Raw genomic sequence first — 21,060 nt, forward strand, 5'->3', positions numbered from 1 at the left:
AAACAAATCATCAAACTCCAAAGCTTGTGATCTTTCTTCTGCAGAAAACTCAGCTTAATTCTTTAGGAAAGCAGGTGAGAGTGAGTTTAGAGAGTTTGCTATCTCTGGTAACAAAGAGGTTTTTTTCCTTGAAGTGTGGAACCTGAGTTATGTGTTAAATTTGGCTTCCCATAATAACTCATTAGCCAAACATCCCATGGTCCTGGCACGGAGCTAGATCCAAAACAGCCATAGTAGTGGGAGATTGGTATTTCATCTACCCACTCTTCTTCCTACCTGTAATAGTGTAATTTACCTTCCTAAGATTCAAATGACACTTTTACTTCTGGGTACCACTTGGATTCCCTTTTTGAATAAAATGGATTTTCATTTATTGTATTTCCAGGGAGCATGTGTTGATTCAGGACATCCCCCCACCCCCCTTCTGCTGTTCATATCACCACTTCCTCTCTCCTTTGCAGGATCAGTCCTCATGGAGATCCCATGAGTGAGTGCTCACAAAGCACTTAAAACAGTGCTTGGCAAATAATAAATGACTTTCAGGGGTTTTCCTTTTATGGAGACTCCATCAATTATGAGAAAGTCAATTATGATGGCTTATTATTAACAGTAAATTAATATGAATTATAAAAGTACACATTTGCTCCTCCACTATTACCCACTGCCCAGCATAAAATAAAATAACCCAAAATAGAATTCCAGATTTTATTAGAGAATATATCTAAAATACAATATTTATTAAGTTATGATATATTATTTGAATGGAAATATACTCTGTATCACAACTATAACAATCTTTACAGATAATACTTCATTTACATCCCTATATTTCAAAAGTCACTAAATTACAACATAATTCATATTTAAGATAACATTGTTACAAATATATAAGAATTTAAAATTTTTCTTTAATTTACCATATTGGAACCACAAACATTTATTTTATCTGATTTACATTACATAGGATCATGACTATTTTACCTGATTTATATTACACAGCTCAGTTTATCTCATTATATGGCTTTGCATTCAATCATCCTACTTTCTTATGTTTTAAAAATAGCATTTTAGTGAACAATTGTGAGTGCTCATTAGCCCACGTGCTATGAACAAAATCAAGGTACTTTTCTCCTACTCCTTATATTATTCTCTGTTACAAAAAGGCTATTACCATAAGCAAAGCACCAGTCACAGCAATTCTGTCAAGACTGACAATTGGTCTAGGTTTTCACATTTTAGTAGTAAGAATGTCAGGTGAGAGACGAAGGGTCTAGAAAACCAGATAGATGCAAAGCAGCCAGGGTCCAATTCACCAAGGTAGACTTGCGCTTAGCTAAAGGGAAACCCAAAGACTCTTCATTGGACACTGGCTCTGGGACCATCTTATTTGAAGGAAGCTTTGATTTGTCTGTTTTTCAGTGGCTGAGTCGGGCGCCAGTTGTTCACCATCAGGTGTTCAGGTTCGCCCTCTGCGTTGAAGTTAAGGGTACAGAATTTCGATAACTAAAAGACAAAATCGAAGATGAAAAAATTAAAAATAAAAGTTTCACAGTAGTATTCAATTATGTGTTTGTGTTAAATCTTGAAATACATTCCCCAATATCCACAGTTCCATGTTGCAATGTTCAAAATTTAATTTGATTCCCAATAGATATATAATCACATATAGATCACATATATATGCTTTTATACAACAAATCAATTTCTATAAAATACACACAAAAGCTTGCTGTCATTTGAAAGGAAATTTTAGGTGAGCTTGTTTTTTTTCTCTTTTAATTCTATAATCAAATATCAAAAGCCTATAAAATAATTCTGAGATGTAAAGTAATACTAACAATTCTAGATCCCAATTAAGGTTTTGTTTTCTACCCCAGGGAAGATAAACGACAGCATCTGTACAACTAGATGAAGTGATCCAGGATCTGCAAATTCCGGGGCCGAATGATGGGCTGACATCTCTTCTTAAATTTATAGAAACACAGGAATGAATCTGCCCAAGCTGGGATTTCAAATCCTTATCATTGGTTAATTTTGATTCCCTTTTAAATTTGCATCAGTTCCCGGCACAGTGATGTGACATAGGCAGCCCTCAACCAGTTTCCTTCTTCTCTGAGGTTGTTTTTGCAAAGTGACACTTCCCTTTCCTTAAGCATGACTTGATCTAAATGAAGAAGGGTGGTTTGGGAAGTAATGTAGCTGCCCATGAATCAATAGCCTTGAACCTGATCTCTTTGGTCCACTAATATTCCCTCGATCACCCCCCAGGAAGTCAACTTCATGTGAGTCAACTACCGTAACACGCACAACCATTGTCACTGCAGTGCACTGATCACTCGAACAGCACAAACTACACTGTATAGGAAATGTGTGTCTGGTCTAAGCTGCTAAAGCAACCTGGAGTGACTTTTAAGAGACACATTTTCTCTAAGGGATGACTCTCACCTTTGTCAGGATCCAGAAATGTATTCTGACATAAATAAACTGCAGTGAGCTCTTAGGTGAGTGAGCAGTAGGCTGGGAATTATCACCCGTACCTATGCACCCTTGAATGTAACATCTTTGTTCCCAGCCTCAGTTTCTTCATAGCTTACAAAAAAGCATTTATTAGGTGACAGACACCTTTCTCATGTAATCTTCAATTTTACCCAACTTTAGAGTAAAAAAGAAAAAACTGCCTAAGGTTATAGTTAACAACAATAAATACTTATTGAGTGCTGATTATATCTGCTAAGCACTGTTGTTGGCATTAGTTGCACAGCTAGAAGCAGCAGGAGGAGGATTAAAGCCCAGGTCTGTCTGTCTCCAAAGGCTAAGTCCTTCTGCCTGGAATAAATGCTCCACCTGACTTTAGCAAACAGACCTGCTCACTGCTAACAGAGATGGGTTCTTTGAGCACGAGCCAGGTCACGCTTTCCAGGAGAGGAGGGGTGGTCAGTGAGCCGGGGTAGGTCCAGTAGTCCAAGCTTTCAGGAAGGAGGCCACGAGGATCAAAGTTAGTGAAGTCGGCACTCTTACCCTGGAACAAGGCAAATACACGGGTTAAAAATGTCACAGGATCAGAGTAGGGTGGAGGCAGGAGAATAGGAAACAGAAGTATTCCCCTCTGGTACCCAGAAAACTTTCAAATTTTTTAAAGAGAAGTTCCATGTTCACCAGAAAACAGAATAAAACAAATTAACAGAAGACATTTGACATGGAAATTTAGATTGGCAGATATGAGCAAGAGAACCTGACTATTAATTTCACCTATCCATTTTCTCATCTTGTCCTCTAAAACAGAGGTACCCAAACTTTTTGGCCGGTTTCATGGAAGACAATTTTTCCACAGATAATTTTTCCAGGGGAGGGGTGGAATGGTTTGGGGGCGATTCAAGCACATTACATTTACTGTGCACTTTATTTCTTTATTACATTGTAATATATAATGAAATAATTATACAACTCACCATAATGCAGAATCAGTGGGAGCCCTGAGCTTGTTTTCACTTGCCACTCACTGGTAGGGTTTTGATATGAGTCTGCAGGCAATTGATTTATTATGGTCTCTGTGCAGTCAAACCTCTCTGCTAATGATAATCTGTATTTGCAGCCACTTCCCAGCGCTAGCATCAGCACCTCAGCTCCACCTCAGATCATCAGGCATTAGATTCTCATAAGGAGCGCGAAACCTAGATCCCTTGCATGTGCAGTTCACAGTAGGGTTCGTGCTCCTATGAGAATCTAATGCTGCCACTGATCGGACAGGAGGTGGAGCTCAGGCAGTAATGTGAGCGATGGGGAGCAACTGCAAATACAGATGAAGCTTCACTCACTCGCCCGCCCCTCATCTCCTGCTGTGCGGCCCAGTTCCTAACAGGCCACGGACCGGTACTTTTCTGTGGCCTGGGGGTTGGGGACCCTTGTTCTAAAATAATCCCTTGTATTTTTCTTTAAGTCATTAACTGATCATAGCCAGTATTTAAAGTGAAATTACTGCCACTGAAATGATGCAATTTTAGGTTGCTGTAACAGAAAATATATAGTATCCTTGATGAGGAGGTAATTGTCTTGCTGTCCTATTTGATGGCTCGGTCAGAACTGAAGAACTGTATTCAGTTCAGGACACCATGCTTTTAGAGCAACAGAAGCAACAGGAAAGAGTTACTGGAAGAGTGACAAGTTTGCTGCAAAGAGACAACTGTCATGTAAGACTAGTTAAAGAGGACTAAAGATAATTAGCCTGGGGGTAGGTAAAAGGCTGATAGAGAATAAGGTCAAGTGGAAGGAAGATTAGGTTCTGCTTTGTTTCTTTTTTTTTTTTTGCGGTATAATTGACATGTTATATTAGTTTCAGGAATACAATGTAAAGATTCAATATTTGAATATGTTGTGAAATGATCACCCACAATAAGTCAACACCTGTCAACATATATAGTTACAGAATTTTCTTTTCTTGTGATAAGAACTTTTAAATCTACTCCTAGCAACTTTCAAGTAGGCAATACAGTATTATTAACTATAGACAATATAGTACTTATTTTGACTTATTTATAAGTCATCCCCACGACTTATTTTATAACCGAAAATTTGTACCTTTTGACCCCTTTCACCCATTTTGGCCTCATCCCCACCTCTGGCAACCACCAATCTATTCTCTGTATTTTTGAGCTGGTTTTTTTGTTTGTTTGTTTGTTTGTTTGTTTTGTTTTGCTTATTTATTTAGATTCCACATATGAGTTCATATGGTATTTGTCTTTCTTTCTTTGACTTATCTCACTTAGCCTAATGCCCTCAAGGTCCATCCATGTTGTCACAAATGGCATGATTTCATTCTTTTTTATGGCTGAATCCATTATCTCTATCTATCTATATACCACATTTTCTTTATACATTTATTTGTTACTGGATGCTTAGGCTGTTTCTGTCTTGGCAACTGTAAATAATGCTCCAGTGAATGAGGGGGTGCATATATCTTTTTGAATTAGTGTTGTAGGATCAGGTTTATTCTATATGAATCAAGAGAGTCAAGCTCAGGGTAACAGGTGAGCATTTCAGAAGATAGATGCTGCTTCAATTTGAGGATGAGTTTTATAAAGCCAGGTTGCTACTGCTGATGGTAGTATTTATAAGCAGATGCGCCATGACCTCAGCACAACTGTGTTGTGGAGCGAATTTAAACATGAATTCAAAGAGGTCATAGAATATAAATCTCCACAAAGCATGACTTTACTTGTCATGTTCACCACTGTATTTCCTAGATTAACAAAGTGACCAGCATGTAGTAAGTACTCAGCAAATACCTGCTGTATGAATGAGTGAATAATTTGACCAGATGATCTTTCAGCCTCCTTGCAATCATGATTTTCTCTGATGCATGAATATGGATGTTCAAATGATGGGAAGCAAGATTAAATAAATACAAGTCTTAAAATTATACAAGCATTAGGATCAACTTTGGGATAAAGGTAAGTTAAATAAACGCATAAGCAACATTTTACCTTTATTAACTGCTCATCTAAGCACCACACGTCAAACCGAGACTACTCAATCTGAGCAAAAGAATTTTCAGGGGCTTCCCTGGTGGCGCAGTGGTTGAGAATCTGCCTGCCAATGCAGGGGACACGGGTTCAAGCCCTGGTCTGGGAAGATCCCACATGCCGCGGAGCAACTAGGCCCGTGAGCCACAATTACTGAGCCTGCGCGTCTGGAGCCTGTGCTCCGCAACAAGAGAGGCCGCGATAGTGAGAGGCCCGTGCACCGCGATGAAGAGTGGCCCCCGCTTGCCGCAACTAGAGAAAGCCTTCACACAGAAACGAAGACCCAACACAGCCATAAATTAATTAATTAATTAATTTAAAAAAAAAAGAATTTTCAAAAATGAGTGGGGTATGGAAAAAAGGTACCTTATTCAGGTGGCAAAAAATTCAACTATACCTTTGCTTTAATGGAATCCAGCACATCAACGACTTTCTGGAGGCCTGGTTTAGCATCACCAATCTATAGAAAGAGACAAGCGACAAGATAGTGTATTCCAGTTAGCACTACACCAGCTTTTGATTAGGGCAGCTCTATGGTAAAATTTCTCCAAATAGCTAACCAAAACCCACCATTTGCTACATGCCACCCATCAGTCTTAGTTTGATTTCCCTACTTTCACTGACAACCTCCTTCTGCTTCTGCCCCTGTAGTTCCCCTAAAATTACCTTCTCAAATGTCACCAGTGATCTCCAACTGCCAAAGCAAAGAGCACTGTTTACGTGCTTACTTTAAGCATAATGCAGGATTTTACGCTATTGCCTTCCCTCCTTTTAAAAATTCTCCCCTCTTTTGGCTTTCCTTCTGCTCTCCAGCCTCCCAAATCTCCCTTGACTCCTGTATTCCTTTTCAGTCATTTAATCAGCATCTTTCCTTACAGTTTGCAGTTTCTTAGGGTTGCTTGCTGAGCAGTTTTATCCTCCCTCTTCATGCTTTCCTTGGATGATTTCATATACACTTGTAGCTTCCACCTTGACACAGGATTTCCAGGAACCATGAATCTGCAGCCCAGACCCTTCTCCACTGGGTTTACAACTATCCAGAGGGCAGCTCAACCTGTATGACCTACTCTTGTTGCCTGAATTCTCCAATATGGTATCACTGTCCTTCACTTCTCCAAAACTTGGTCTTAATTTAGCACTATCATAAAATAGTACTATCTAGCTTAAGGTTAAATGGAAAAAAAAATACTAGTGTTCATCCAAAATATGCCTCTTTCTTATTTCATATGTATATACCCTTCACATTTACATCCAAATGGTACCTATGAAATACCTCTGCAATTGTCTTTTTGTCCTCCATCTCTACTGCTACTAGCAGATACATGGGAAAATAAGCCTGAAAATACTTCAGAGCCAAAGGCATTTCCTAGGCTCTTTGTAGAATGTCGTATTTGTTATGAATGTTCTGTCTGGTTAATCTTTTTTGAAAACAGGGGATAAAAAGAATTGGGCCATCAACTAACCTTCAGAAAAATACCCAAAACAGCCAGTCCGTCAGGTTGTTGCGCTGCTTTTCCAAACTCCCCGTACTTGGTGTTCCAATGAACCAAGTGGAGCTAAAGTAGGAGACAAAACCACAAACAACAAATGATTTGCATGATAAAAGCCTACACAGCATTCTAGAGATCTTTTCTTCACAGTTAGAGGTTACTAAAGAAAGTGAAAATGTGGATAATTTTAAATCTAAACTTGTATTTTAATTCTAATTGGCATAATGTCAAGTGATTCCTTCAACAACTCTAAGACAAAGAGTTGCATACTTTTGAGGAAAGACAGAAAGTTTATTTCTAGATTTCCATTAAAACAGGATCCTCCAATTTGAATTCATTAATTTTGTGCAAATGGAGGTCTTAGAGAAAGTTTTGCAGCATTAATCGTAATATCACAAATAAAAGTTATAAAAAGCAAATGTGAAGGTCCTTTGTAAAAGAGGTGGTTTGAGTTTACAAAATTAAGCTTTTGAAAGAAAAAAAGTGTATCTTACCTCTGCAGCATATTTCTTTTTATCCACAGTATGCTCAGAACCTTGCTCATCAGATGAACCCCAGTGAAAGTGAAACTGAATCAATCTGTAGGTGCCAGTGAGGGGTCCTCCTTCCAGCACTAAAATTAAAATATATATATATATATATATATATATATATATATATACACACACACACACACATTTACATACACACACACTCATACATATGCACGTGAAACACACACTACTGAATATTACAATCTTTAATCCCATTTTATAGTACTAAATTTATGCCTGAACCAACATTTTCACTCTGTGAAAATTAAATCTAGACTCAGGTTTAGTCTACAGAGCTAAAGAGGATCATTTCAACTGTTTATTTTTTTTTCCCTCACTTGTGTTGACTGAAGGATGGATGCTTTTCCCATCTGTTTTCTGAGCACAGTGGCACTTCTCTTCCAGATTTTTTTTGGACCTCCTCATAGGTTCAGGTTGAGGTTCAGAGAGAGGAAATTTTCAGGGGAACTATGAATTCCTCTGTGAATCAGTGAGGAAGTGCCCACAGCTGCTCGCCAGTGCTGGTCTGCTGCACACCTGCAAGCTGAGGAATCTCTCCTCTGCCATGGCCCAGTGACTGACCTTCAGCCAGCTTTGCTAACCTCTGATACCAGTTCTTACCAGAATTTGTGAAACAATAAGCATCCCCTTGAGCTTAACAACATAAAATCAATTTTCCTTACACAGGCTTTTTCCTTACACAGGCTTACAATTTTCCTCACACAGCAGATTGTCGCTGCTACTAATTAGCTTTATACCCTTAAAATGTTCTATTTGACTTTCTGATTTTAATTTGCTCATCTGTAGAATGGATACCTCCAATTATTTACTACTTCACTAAGAATTGACTGATCATCTGTGAGATGCAGTGCATAATGCTTTCTTGAAATTCTAACTTTAATAATCATCCCATCCCATGATTCTACTGTTCTGGTATTAATGTAACTTTGTTATACTTAAATCCATATTAGAAATCACATCCTTAGACTATAGTCTATCTGTAGATAATTAATGAGCTGTGTCTTAAGAGAGGATTAAAGTAGTAAGAAATCACTCTTTCTCCCATTCCCTCCAATAAGCCTTTTACCTAATTTATATGTATTAATGGGACTTAACTGATATACTTAAAAGTTTTAAAAATTAGTTTAGTTCTACTACTTCAATTTTATATCTCTAGAACTGGGATTAGAACACCTTTTGCTATAAGTGTATTTTATTAGCTTTGGTTTATAATTCCACAGAGTAATGAGCCCAAACTAATTTTGGCTTTGTAAAACCAAGGGACAAAGTCTGTACAAAAAAGTTTGTTCGCTCAACTTCACCTAAATATGCTTAGATGGTAGCAATACCCATTCATCTATTCAAAGAAAAGATAATGCTGGCTGGAAGATATTTAGGCAGTCAGGCCTTTCTATGGCTCCTGATACAAACTCTGGCTGCCAGGTCTGCCTTACAATAGGCCAGGAGAAGAAAAGAATAAAAAATAAAGAAAGAGAGAACAAATTATAAATGGTATTACATTACAGATCTCTTAAGAAACATGAATTTGGATGTATTCTGATAATATCACATCTCTTGAAACTTAAGAACAACTTTTATTGTAAAAGTGTTTTTCTAAATCTGATAAGGAAAGAATTATCCTTATATCCCCAAAATAGACTTTTTCCAAAATGAAGGAATTCCCATTTTTCATAATTATATATACCCTTAAAACAAAATACATGTTTATAAGGTAAATTGATACCAAAATTAATTCCTTTATAATAACTTTTTAAAACTACTAACTAACTGGCTGATCATAAAAACCATTTGTAATATCATTAATTCTACCAAGTGGCAAAATTAGTTAAATAAAACCGTAGTAAGCATCTACGATAACTGATCTTATTTCAGAAAAGATTTAGAATTAGGCAAGAGTATATGAGCTTTTATTAAATAAGGCTTTCTAATACTAAAAAAAAAAAAAAAAAGAAACACTCTAGGTTCAAAGATTAAACACTTTCAGGGCTAATCTATTATTCCCAGATACCTGTTTGAACTCCTGTTAAAATAAAACCATGTTGCTATGTAGATTAGAAGCCCACTGTAATTAGGAAAGGTATTAAATTATTAAAGTTTAATTGCTACAAAAAGCATTTCTGGTCTTCTTCAACTAATTGGTCATTCCTCAGCAAATTCTTAGCATGGAGTTTAGTCAATGAAATCCCTCAAAACATTGTTATAATAATAAATTGCCATCAACTCTAATAAAGGTAGCATACATCTTTTTATTTGAGAAATAGGAAAGACAAGGTTAAAGATGGAGCTTACGCAATATTCTGGATCTACTTATTTTTTTACTTAATTTGATTGCTCCAAGCCATTTTCTAAACTACCCCAGTTTAAAATAAAACCTGTTTTTCTAATGCAAAAATAATTTTAAAGAATATCAGAAATTGCTGATATTCTTTTAAAAATTGTTTTTTTTTTCCTCTGTAAAATCTTAGTGGGGCTCTGAAGAGTCAATCACCACTTGTACACAGAAATGTTTTCCACAAGTGATGATAGAGATACATAAATGGGGTTTTCTACTCAAAGACTCAATGTCTTTTTCAAGACCCCTCCAAACTTAATTTAAATCCAAATCTCAAAACCAAGAGCCCCAGAAGATTTTAACTTTTTGATCTTCCATCAGTTATACATACTATATATAAAACACAAAATAAGCACTAAATGTAATATTATAATCTGTCTTCCTATACATATTACTTACGTAAATTATACATTACTCGTGAAAAGAGATTCATTCCAGTAATATTGAAATAAATTAGATAATTATGCAAATTAAAGACAAAATTTAACATTAAAAATTGTTTTCCTTCTTGATCACTTTATTATTACTTAATATAAGATGCATCCAAATAACAAACTAAAGACCTTGGTGAATGTCAATAATCTCTCTTAAATCCAAAATATAAATAAACTATTCCCAATAATCCTTAGTTTAAAACTAAAATTTAAGGGATTTCCTATTAATGAAGTAAATGAATAAGTCTACTAAAAACACACTTCTAGCAGGTGAATAATTTTCTCTATGAATAATTTGAAATTTATTAAATCGGTTTTGGTTTTTCGGCAGTGGTCAATAATCCTAGGGCTACCTATTAAGGTTAAAAAAAATGTCAGTGTAGACAAATCTGAGAAATAGACACCCACATTCCATTTCTTTTTATGTAGTGAAATATTTAGCTGTCACTTTCACTAGTGTAAGCACAATTAAGATTCAAGAGAACAGAAATTTTCAGTTTCAGGTTTATGGCAATTGTTCGAGAGTAAAAAAAAAGTAACTCTTTGACATGAACATAATTAAATACGGTGTCTAGAATGCTTTTGTCAGTTTTATAGAAGCTTAGGGTTCTGCTCACACCATTAGCAGTATGCAGGACAAGCCCTTCCATTTTTTGTTGTTTTGTTTCCTTTTAACTTATAATTGTTTGTAAAAGGAAAATGTTAAAGCTTCAAAAGCAAGTCCCTGAAAATCAAGCAGGACTCTTGTATGACGATCCATTGTATCATACAAACAATGATATGCTTGAAATGAACACAGGTAAACTCAGCTTCCTTCCTTCTCTTTCTTGAAATAATAAAAACAGATAAAAATATTCCAATTTCTAAAAGCAGAAATGATATGAGAGTTGTATATGGGTTGGCCCAATAATTCAAGCATTGGTTTTTCAATATTTGCCTCCAACTTTGCTATAAAGCAGGAGAGTTTTAAATTCATTAATAAAAGTTAATAAGTTAGCAGGAGTTAATAATTTGACTACTATTCTTTTATCCCAGATGAAGCATGTAATAAAAGATCTCAAGCAGGAAGATTTATTTTTTAATAATTAAAAAAAAAACCTAACAGGATTAACAATTTTTCATTAATTTAAGGTGGTTTATTTTTAAAGGAATTTAGAAGATTGATGAGAGCTTTAACCCAAGCTTGTAGTTAAAGCCTATTAACTCCACATTTAAAAAGATTTCTCTCAAGCTTAAACATAGCAATAGATTCTACCAGTTCAGTTCCTTATACCCAAGTATTTAAGTTTGGGTATAAGATAACATTTAGGATACATCTGAAAATCTGAGTCTATGAGAAGTTCTAAAAGACTGAAATCTCACTGGGGGTGGAGGGGGGAAGTAAATGAACTGAAGCATTTAAATACAGAAAATAAAGGATATCTAAAAATGTTAACACCATGAAAATAATTCCTAACAAAAAGAGATGATAAACTGTCCATTTTAAAAAACTGAGTGACCAAAATGAAAAAATATTTTTCGACTTAAGTGAACAGAAAATTTATCAGTTTTTAAAAACATGGTACAAGTACGAACACACTAAATATTAACTATGATGGTCCTTCAAATATTCTTATTCAATTTCTATTTTTAAGTGGTTGCCATTTAGTCTCATTCCAACAAACTAGGAAGGAGATGATTAGCAAGGAACTTAAACTCTTGAGCGTTCTGTTTCTTCATGTTTATTTTAAGTGGGTTTGACTAGAGTATCTCTACCATTTGTTCTAACTTGAGAGTCTAGGATCTTAAAAAAAATGTCTAAAGGGTGTTTCTCTGCATGGGATGATTGGTTTTGTTTCACTTTGTTTTCTTTTTTCTATCCTGTAGATGTGTTTTCCCTTAACATCAACATTTAATATATTCTGTATTCTAGAAAAAAAAATGCTTCCTTGTTTAATCAAAACAACTGCAAATGTTGAAGAGGTATGGGCAAAATTACAAAGGAGTCTTTCATATGTAAAGGAGAACAAGTCTTTCTAACATTCACTCCTCTTGTTTTTACTGTACCTCTTGCCTGGCTCTCTCAGGTCCCCCACGTTTCCTACTTCTTTTTGCCTGGAGTCTCCTCCAAGACACTGAAATCCTTCAAGCCTCATCCTTCAACCACAAACTTTATTCACCCTGAAAAGTCTTTTCTGACTTGCTCAGGCCAACTCCAAACCTGCTTTCCATATTTCCTTGGAATACTTCCTTGTTGCACTTATCAAAGTGACTGTCAGCATCTATTATTTCTATGTCTTTCTACTTGAGGTATCCCCATCATGGCCTCCGGGGATGCAGGAGAGGGACCAGGACTCCATCCTGCCCTCAAGATGCCTAGCTTGTCTTACATATAAGTGGTGTTCGTAAGACTTTTTTTTTTTTTTTTTTTTGCATAAAAACTAGGTGAATAATACCTCTGTCTCTAAAGACATGGGTTTGAGCCTCTATCTGAACCACTTGATTTTCATCTGTTTCACAATCTAAACATGGCCAGTTGCTTTAGTAATGTATGTGTTATTCACCAGAAGTAGTTAGACAAAGGTGGCTAGCTCTCATTAGTTCCTGCTTATGTAGAAATCCATCAGAACTTGACATATTCATGGTAAAACATATTATTATGTAATAATGTCATATATAAAATCAGTACATAGTTTAATATAATAAATGGCATGTTTGGGACAATATAAAAGTGAGATTTTAAAATACCATCAAGTGATGGGAAGTAATTTTAAAGCTAATTAAAAACTTAATTCAAAAAACTTATCAGAGGTGCAATAGCTACAGCAATTGCCTAATAAAGGCAGTCAAATTGTGTGCAGACCCGACAAGAGCAGTGGTCATTTACTGAGGAATTGTTAGCTACCAGGCACTAGGCTTTATATGTCTGTCCCATTCAATCCTTCCTCTGTAATAGATACTACTGCTACTCCAATTTTACAGTTAAGAAAACAAAAACTTAGGGTAAGTTACTATCACTCCCAAGAGGGGAGGAAGGAAGAATTTTTTCAAAACTGTACTGAATACATTGGATAGATACTGAAAGAGAATAGTCAACTCTATTATAATGACTATAATTACATTTATATACCATGTGAGTACTATAGGTCATTACTCCAACATTCTGACAGCATTATTGAATGTTGTCTCTATCTTCCCTCATTTTGCCCCAGTGCTCCCCCCCCCCCCAGACTCCCACACCACCACACATAATGTGTTTGTAGCTCCATTCACTCAGTGCCCTTCAGAGGAAAGCACTCAGAAAAATAGGACACTGGCAACAAAATCAAAGGTATTGTTCTCCTATTTCTAAGCAAGAAAAAAAGAACAATTCAAAGGGCATTCTGTAAAGAGCTTTACTACAAATAAATTATGGTAATTGGTTTTGTCAGTAATGGACCAGGTATGTCCAACCAACTCCAAAACATTTTCCTTTGTGGAATGAACTTCTGGGTGGATACCAAGATACACGGCCACCTTTATCACACTAGCCCAATGCTGAGAAACTATTTGTAAATACAATGTTTCCAAGAATTTCAGGATTTTAAAGTACTAGGTTTTCATCACTCTTCTCACTGCTACCTTGAAGATCACCCTAGGATGTGCTTTTTACTGGATAGGCTTCAATTCTGGAAAACAAATATTTTAGAAAGTGTCTTAAAAGTTCAATTTTTGCAAATCTCATCTTTGCTGATCTCTGTTGCCAGGGGACCTTGCGTTTTGTGACTTTTTGCAGGCATGTCACAGTTATTCAATGCCCTACATAGAAACCAGGAATTTTACAGGGAGAGACAGCCGCTGCCACTTCAAAGTAATCAGCCTACTCCTCAGAGACCGCAACCTAATTAAGATTATCAGAGTGTAGTATTACAGGGGTCCTGCTGCTGCTCCTGTTAAGCTGGGAAACAGCTACTGGCTGAAATGCACAAGTTATTTTTTAAACACTGACCTGCTTTGTCCTGGGAGTCATCAAACTCCACGTTGAAAGAGTGACCGTTGTTGATAATTCTCCGGGAAGTCGCTTGCTCATAGCGAAGAGACAGAGGCTTCAGGGTAGGGTCATGAACGGCTGCCTGGGTGTGGATGTCAACAGGGGACTGGCGCTCTCCCTTGGCGATGGGGAAGTCCTTATGCCATTGCTCGGGTCCTGGGTTTGAGAACAGATGTGTGAACCCCCCAATGTGGGGAAGGGCACATGCAGACCCCTAGAAAAGGGCAATGACTCTGGAGCCAAACTGCTCAGCTCCAATTCTGGCGGCACCACCGAACAGCTGAATAACCTTTGGGAAAACATTTGATCTGTGCCTTAGTTTTCTCATTTGTATTAGGGGGTAATAATAACATCTAGCTTATAGAGGTTGGTGTGAGAATTAGAATCAATACAGGTAAAGCTTTTAGAACAAGTAGTGAGCGCCATATAAATATTAGCCATTTTTATGCTCCTTTTACTGAAATTGAGCAACTGACACTGGGTTTGTGATTAGGATTTGGGATACGCAAGCTCACTTAAGACACTCCAGCAGATCGGAATTCCTTCCTCTAGTCCTCGGACTAGATGTAAGGACAGAGTCAACTGCTCAGGCCCGGGCACCCCTCCTTTAATGGTCAGGATTCCCATAACCTGGGGATCCCCAAACCCCTAGAGATGTTCAAAGATGCGCCAGACACATCTTTCCCTTGCGTTTGCTGGCCCGGTAGAACCCAGATCTGTGGCCCTGATAAAGCTGGGTTCCTGGTGACCTCCTAACATAAGAAGTCGAGAGATGAAGGGAAAACTCAGAAATCAGCGCAAAGGATTCAGACCAGCCCAAGAAAATGCCCCGGAACAGTTCGTGCTGAGAGTCTTAGCCACAGGTGGTGCTGAGGATGAAGTTGGGGGTGGGGGTGAAGGGGGTTCCCTAATTTCTCTGCGATCAACAACTGTTTCCTTACAACCCTTCCTAGTTTATTCCTGGGTCGGGATAGGATGGTCTCCGGCTCGTGACCCTGGAGGGGCTGTCCGTGGGTCCCGCGGCTGCGGCTGCGCACCCCTTTCCCCGGGTCCTGCGCGCCGCAGCGGGACGCAGGGATTCCTCGACAGTGGTCTCGGGCTCTGCGCTGGGGGCATCCCGCGCCTGGGAGCGGCGGGCGGGGCGGGTGCCGGAGGCGCACCTGAGCCTCGGGTGCTCCGGACGGCAGCGGTTAACAGTTGGTGCGGGCGCTGCGGGTACCGGGGCCCCGGGCGCCGCGCCGCCCCGCCCGCCGCCCGCACTCACCGTTGTGCTTGCCGTATCCCCAGTGATGGGACATGGTCGCGCCGTAGGTCCGGGCAGAGGAGTTGGCGCGGATCTAAGCGGCGGCTGCTCGGGCGCCTGCAACGTGTGTCCGCGGGACGCGCCGTCGCCGGCTTTTATAAGGCTCCCGCCAACTTCGTGCTTGGGGGCGGCCCGGGGGAGGGGGGCCCCGGGTGGACCTGGGCGACGCGGGGAGGAGGTGACAGGCGGAGGTGATCTCCCCGCGCTCGGGGCGGGCCGGGCTGGCGAGGCTCCGAGGGCGGGGAGAACGCCCTCCCGGCGGGCGCTCGGCCAGGCTCAGGAGCTCCTCTCCCAACGCCCGGCTCCCTCGGCCCGCGGCGCGGGCCCCGGGTCCCTGGGCAGCCACGAGGCTCCGAGCCCTCCGCGCGCGCGCGTGGAGGCGGCGGGGGCAGCTGCTCCTGGGCTCCTGGGTTGGACTGGGCTGCGGAGCGTCTACGTGCACCCCATCCCCCTCCGGGGCGCTGAGGCTGGCGGCAGCGCTGACAGCTCGGGACCCGGGCCCGGTGCCTCTCATCCCCTGTCCCCTTTGTGATCGCATCCTTGGCCTCGGAGCCCTCCCGCCCCGCCCCATCGGCCCCACCCGCGCCGAGGTCTCCAGCCCGGAGGGTTGCTGACCGGTATCCCCGGCCCTGGGCCGGCAAGCTCGGTTAGGAGCTATGACCTTGTGGCAAATAGGGATACGGTCCCTTGAGGCGCTGGGGAGCGAGCCGCTTAGGGCTGAGAACCACGCTCCCCCTGCTGGAAGGCCGTGGAATAAATCAAGAAAGAGGAGAGCGTCTCTTTTGCGTTAAGTCCAAACTGAGGCGAGCAAGGGAGAATGCATTTCCTTGAGAGCTGTCAAGGTCTCATATAAAGTGCTCATCTCCTCCTACCTTCTTTTTTCTCTTTAAAAAATTAATTTTGCGGGAGAGAATTCCTAGTTGAGTACATATTGATTTAAAGCAATCAAAACTTCTAAAGAATCACTTTTCTAACAGGAATTGGGTAAAAGAAAGAATTGCTTGCAAAAAGATGAGAATTTCCTTGGCTAACAAAGGAAACTTGGCATCTGGCATACCTAAAAACCAATTCAAAGAAATTTAAGACAGGATATTTTTGGGACAAGGCAACATTATAGCTTTCCTGGGCCCTAGGCATTTTGCCTTTATGGGTCCCTTCTTCATAAACATACACACACACGCACAAGCTCACACACACATACAGGTATTTATGGCTGTATTGATATAAAGATTAATACCTTAATATTATATATTTAAACATTTTCTTTGATCTAAATGTTCAATTTTTTCTTCTGATTTTAAAAGAAAATATTTTCATGGATATCTAAAAGTGTTGCCCGAGTCACTGTTTTTCCTGTACCTAATGGGTAAGTCAGGACTGTTTTGAGGTGGGGACAGAATTCATTTCCCTCAAGGGACTTTGCCACAAAAAGTGGAGAAGGATTTTCTGTCCTGTGGATCTCTGTGATCTTTGAGAGCATAGTATTGGAGTTAAAATTGGGGCAGCAGGACACAGTTTTACACAATTCTATCAGCCTTAACATCATATTACTCTTATAATAAATAAAAGGATAAATTATAATATTAGTGTAAATTTTTGCAATGTTGATCTCAAAATCATTATTTACTATTTATTTCAGTCAATTCCACACAAACAAATATGATTCACATTTAGATTTACTTGCTTTTGTCCTAAGACTCCAGAAAAGTGTATATCTCTTTGTGCTGGGGTCTTCTGGTTGATGTCACCGTGAATTCTTAGGCAGTGAGCTATTTTTGATTTCTAGTAACATCAGAAAATGTAGTTCGTAGTTACAAAGAACCTTTTATTTATGCCTCTGTAGCTGCATAGTGTCTTGTGGAGCCCAGTAAAATAATTTTGATTCTTTGCATAATTTTGAAATATTTACTTAATTCAAAAGGAGAGAGCCTTGCAGTTTCTACGAGACTCTTCACTAGGCCCTGGGGATGTAAAGTTGGTAAGTGCTAAGAGTTGAATACTAAGTCTATGAATGTAAAGTGGGTTCTAAAGATTCTGTGAAGGTAGCTAGGCTTTCAGATCTGCTGGAATCATTGTGTATTTCTTATTTTCTGTGGAGCTGGATTGTGGCTTTACTAACATGGAAGTAATAAGAGTATATTTTGATTAATAAATATCTCTAAAACTTCAAACACCACCAAACTGCAGTTCAGAAAATAGATTCTTATTATTCAAGTGAGTTTCCCCCTTCTCTCTCACTTCTGGAAAATGAACTCATTTTCAGTGGAGCACGCCCTCCCCACAGAGCTGCGCTTGGGGAGAATGTCACACGCTCACTGCAGGGCAGAAAATATATCTCATCTTTGGATATTCAGCAGAGATCTACATTTTTTTATTAACTTTTTTTTATTACAGTGATTGTCTTAATACTTTTTTCTGTCCATTTTTTTTCAATGATGGAGATGGCTTTGTGCCTTCATGTAGATACATCCAGAATGTAACTTTATTTTACTGAGGGCATTCTTAGCAGGCAGTCATGATTCAGTTATGTTCAAAAGACTACTCTAAGATTAGATTTTTAAATATAAAAAATATTAATTATCCTGTCCCCATGTTTCTACTAGAGGGAAAGACTTGTTCATTTAAGAATAATTCTAAATAAAGAAACTGTACAGTACCTGAAGAAAGGCACTTTTTTCCTGCCCCAGGAGGAAGAAATGGCAGGCTATACATCAGGGAAATATAATATAAAAATCTTGAAGTCCATGCTCTAATTATCATAATAAAAAGGCTTCTAACATATTAATCTTGCTAAAAATATAAAATAAAATGGAAAAGTATTTGCTTTCCCCCCCTCAAAGTAAAGATATTGTTAATATATTTTACAAAGTGAAATATACATAGTTTATTAAACATTTAACTACAAAACTAATAAGTTAATAAAAAGTTAACTAGTCTCATGTTTGTTACAATCATAGTTTTCAAGTAAATATCTATGGAGGCTAAGAGCCAATCCCTTCTTGGGGCTCCTGTAGGTCTTTGCACACATATTCATCCATCCAAGTATTTTCGATACCACATTCTAATCAGACACTATTACGATCATCAAGTTGTAATCCACCACCCCAAGAAGCTGCTGGCTGCTCATTTGTGAAGTAGGAATAATGACACCCACCTCAGGGTTATTGTAAGGATTCAATTAGAGACTATATATAAATCACCTGCTACATCAAGGCACTCAGTAAATGGTGGCTATTCAGTTCACCCGAGACAGTGCTAAACCGTTAGAATATAATGTAATGAATGCAAAATTAAATACCTGGGCAAGGTTCAGGGAAACAAGAAGAATGAGCTTTCCTCAGCATGCAGCTTTTTGTGGGGGGAGGGAGGAGTGTTTGGGTTATGGAGAAGTCCATTCTAGCACACTTGCATATTTGTTTTTCTTATTAAACTGAGCCACCTGAGGTTGGGAACTGTATCACATTATTCACCTCCGAATCCTAGGTATGTATCACTTTTATCTGGCATGAGCCCCAGGACACAACTAGTAACTACCCAAGTAATGCTCTTTGAAATTATGAAGTCACTAATCCAAATGGAGGCAATAGCAGTTGCTCTGTACAGAAGCCAGTCAGTTAACAAATAGCATTGTGCTGTAATTAGACTTGGTTTTGAATCTGGGCTAATTTACTAGCACTCTGACCTTGGGCAAATTGCTTGGTCTTGCAAAGATTCAATTTCCTCATTTGAAAAACTAGGATAATAAAATTACCCACCTGCTGGAGTAGGCAAGGACTAATGTACATAATTTGTATAAAAGATTTAGCATAGTGCCAATATTTAGAACTTGATAAATCCTAGTTATCATTACTACTAATATATGTTTTTTGAACTCCTGTTATGTGTTTACTATTTTTTAGGTACTATGTGGGCTGTAAAAACTGTGGTCATCTATCCATTCATTCATTCAATAAATCTGTCAAGTACTGTTACGTGCCAGGCTGCAGCACACGAGCTGCAGCCATGCACCAGATCCACAGAGTCCCTGCCTTCGTGGAGCTTACATGGGGATGGATGGGGGTAGAATACAATAAATGAATAAGCAACAAGAAAAGTGAATTTCCAGTGAGGTAATGAATAACGGGGTGGATGTTATTGTAGGTGCAGTGGTTATGGTAGACCTATTGAAGGCAGTGGCATTTCTGGAACCATTAAGGAAAGATCTGGGGAAGGACATTTCAAGCAGAGGAAAAAGTAAATGTAAGGGCCCTGATCAAGGACATTTCTAGAACAGAAAAACTTGTGATGGGAGCATTGTGATTGAGGAAAAGAAGACAAGGAGGTGAAGTCAGAGGCAGGCAGGGGTGGCTACCCGCAGAGCCTTTCAGACCCTGCTCCCCGGGAAGGATTTTATACTAATTGTGCAGGGAAGCCACCAGGAGGCTGGAAGGAAGGAAATGATACAAACTGCAATAATATAGTGTGCTTCAGAACTAAAAGGAGTTTAGAGATTATCTAGTCTGATTATTTATTTTATGGATGAGGAAATTGGTAGAGGTTCCCAGAATGCACTTGCTGTTCCCTCACTCCCTTGCCTTTGACCACCTGACGATGACTTTTCACAAAAAGATTCAAACTCCTTTTCCTGACCCATCAAGCCATTTTAATCCTGGTTCTGGCTTCCTTCTTAGCCTCTGAGTCTCTTGACATTCTTCTACGGTAGGATGGGAGGCAGTATCACATAGTAGCCAAGAGCCCAGGGTTCCTGAGCTTGGATTCAGCTTCTACGACTTACCCTCTACTCAGCCTTGGATGATTTATTTCACCTCCGCAAGCCTCAGTTTCTACATCCAAATGTAATAAGAGTACCTAAGGTTGTTGGGAGTGTTAGATGGGCAAATTCGTGTGATTTAGTCACGTAAGCTAGCATGATGCCTGATGTTGTTAGCTGCTCCGTTAGGATTTTTGTTAGTGTAGCAGAGAGGCATAGAACTGTGCAGTGGGAATGAACTTTCTGAGAAGATGGACCTGAGTCCAGATTCTGGCTCTAACACTCACGTGCTGTGTTACCATCACCTTGAGTGAGCTACACGATCCTTCTGAACTTTACTTACTTTATTTGCTAATTAGGGGGAAATTCTAGATCTGAAGCATTATGATGAGAACTAACATCTGGAAGATAGCAGATATGGTTCTGGAACATTTTCTTTATTGAATAAATGGTATAATTATTATTATAGTACTTCCCATTGTAAAATCATTAACTGGCTTTTCTGTTTCTCTAACTTGGATGAAAAAACTCACGTTTACTTAAGGAATATGTTTGGAGTTCCTACTCTTATAAAAAAATAACATTTTTGGAAATCTGATTATGCTGCAAGCATGACTCTGAAGGTTTTACACAGCCCTGAGGCATAGATGTAGGTCAGTTTGCCCCAGG

The 21,060-nt window shown here is 39.0% G+C and overlaps 1 protein-coding gene across 1 annotated transcript; it reads right to left on the reverse strand.

The window, feature by feature from the left end:
* Positions 1-691: 691 nt before the first annotated feature.
* CA2 (carbonic anhydrase 2) lies at positions 692-15,730 on the reverse strand. Its single transcript, XM_059901884.1, has 7 exons — positions 15,603-15,730; positions 14,297-14,494; positions 7,504-7,622; positions 6,983-7,075; positions 5,917-5,979; positions 2,864-3,019; positions 692-1,503 (listed from the first exon to the last, which is right to left on the reverse strand). Exons 1-7 carry the CDS (start codon positions 15,634-15,636, stop codon positions 1,384-1,386), a joined length of 783 nt encoding a protein of 260 aa, XP_059757867.1. The 5' UTR covers positions 15,637-15,730; the 3' UTR covers positions 692-1,383.
* Between the last annotated feature and the right edge of the window lie 5,330 nt (positions 15,731-21,060).

Source organism: Balaenoptera ricei, chromosome 17, assembly GCF_028023285.1.
Source record: "Balaenoptera ricei isolate mBalRic1 chromosome 17, mBalRic1.hap2, whole genome shotgun sequence".
Taxonomy (NCBI): Eukaryota; Metazoa; Chordata; class Mammalia; order Artiodactyla; family Balaenopteridae; genus Balaenoptera; species Balaenoptera ricei.

What these genes read in the sequence shown, in the direction of transcription:
- CA2 (XM_059901884.1), bottom strand. Translation starts at nt 15,636, where the DNA reads ATGTCCCATCACTGGGGATACGGCAAGCACAACG. An exon ending in TGACTCCCAGGACAAAGCAG is followed by an intron (nt 7,623 to 14,296) that starts GTCAGTGTTTAA and finishes TTTTAATTTTAG; the next exon opens with TGCTGGAAGGAGGACCCCTC. An exon ending in TGGATTCCATTAAAGCAAAG is followed by an intron (nt 3,020 to 5,916) that starts GTATAGTTGAAT and finishes GCCTTGTTCCAG; the next exon opens with GGTAAGAGTGCCGACTTCAC.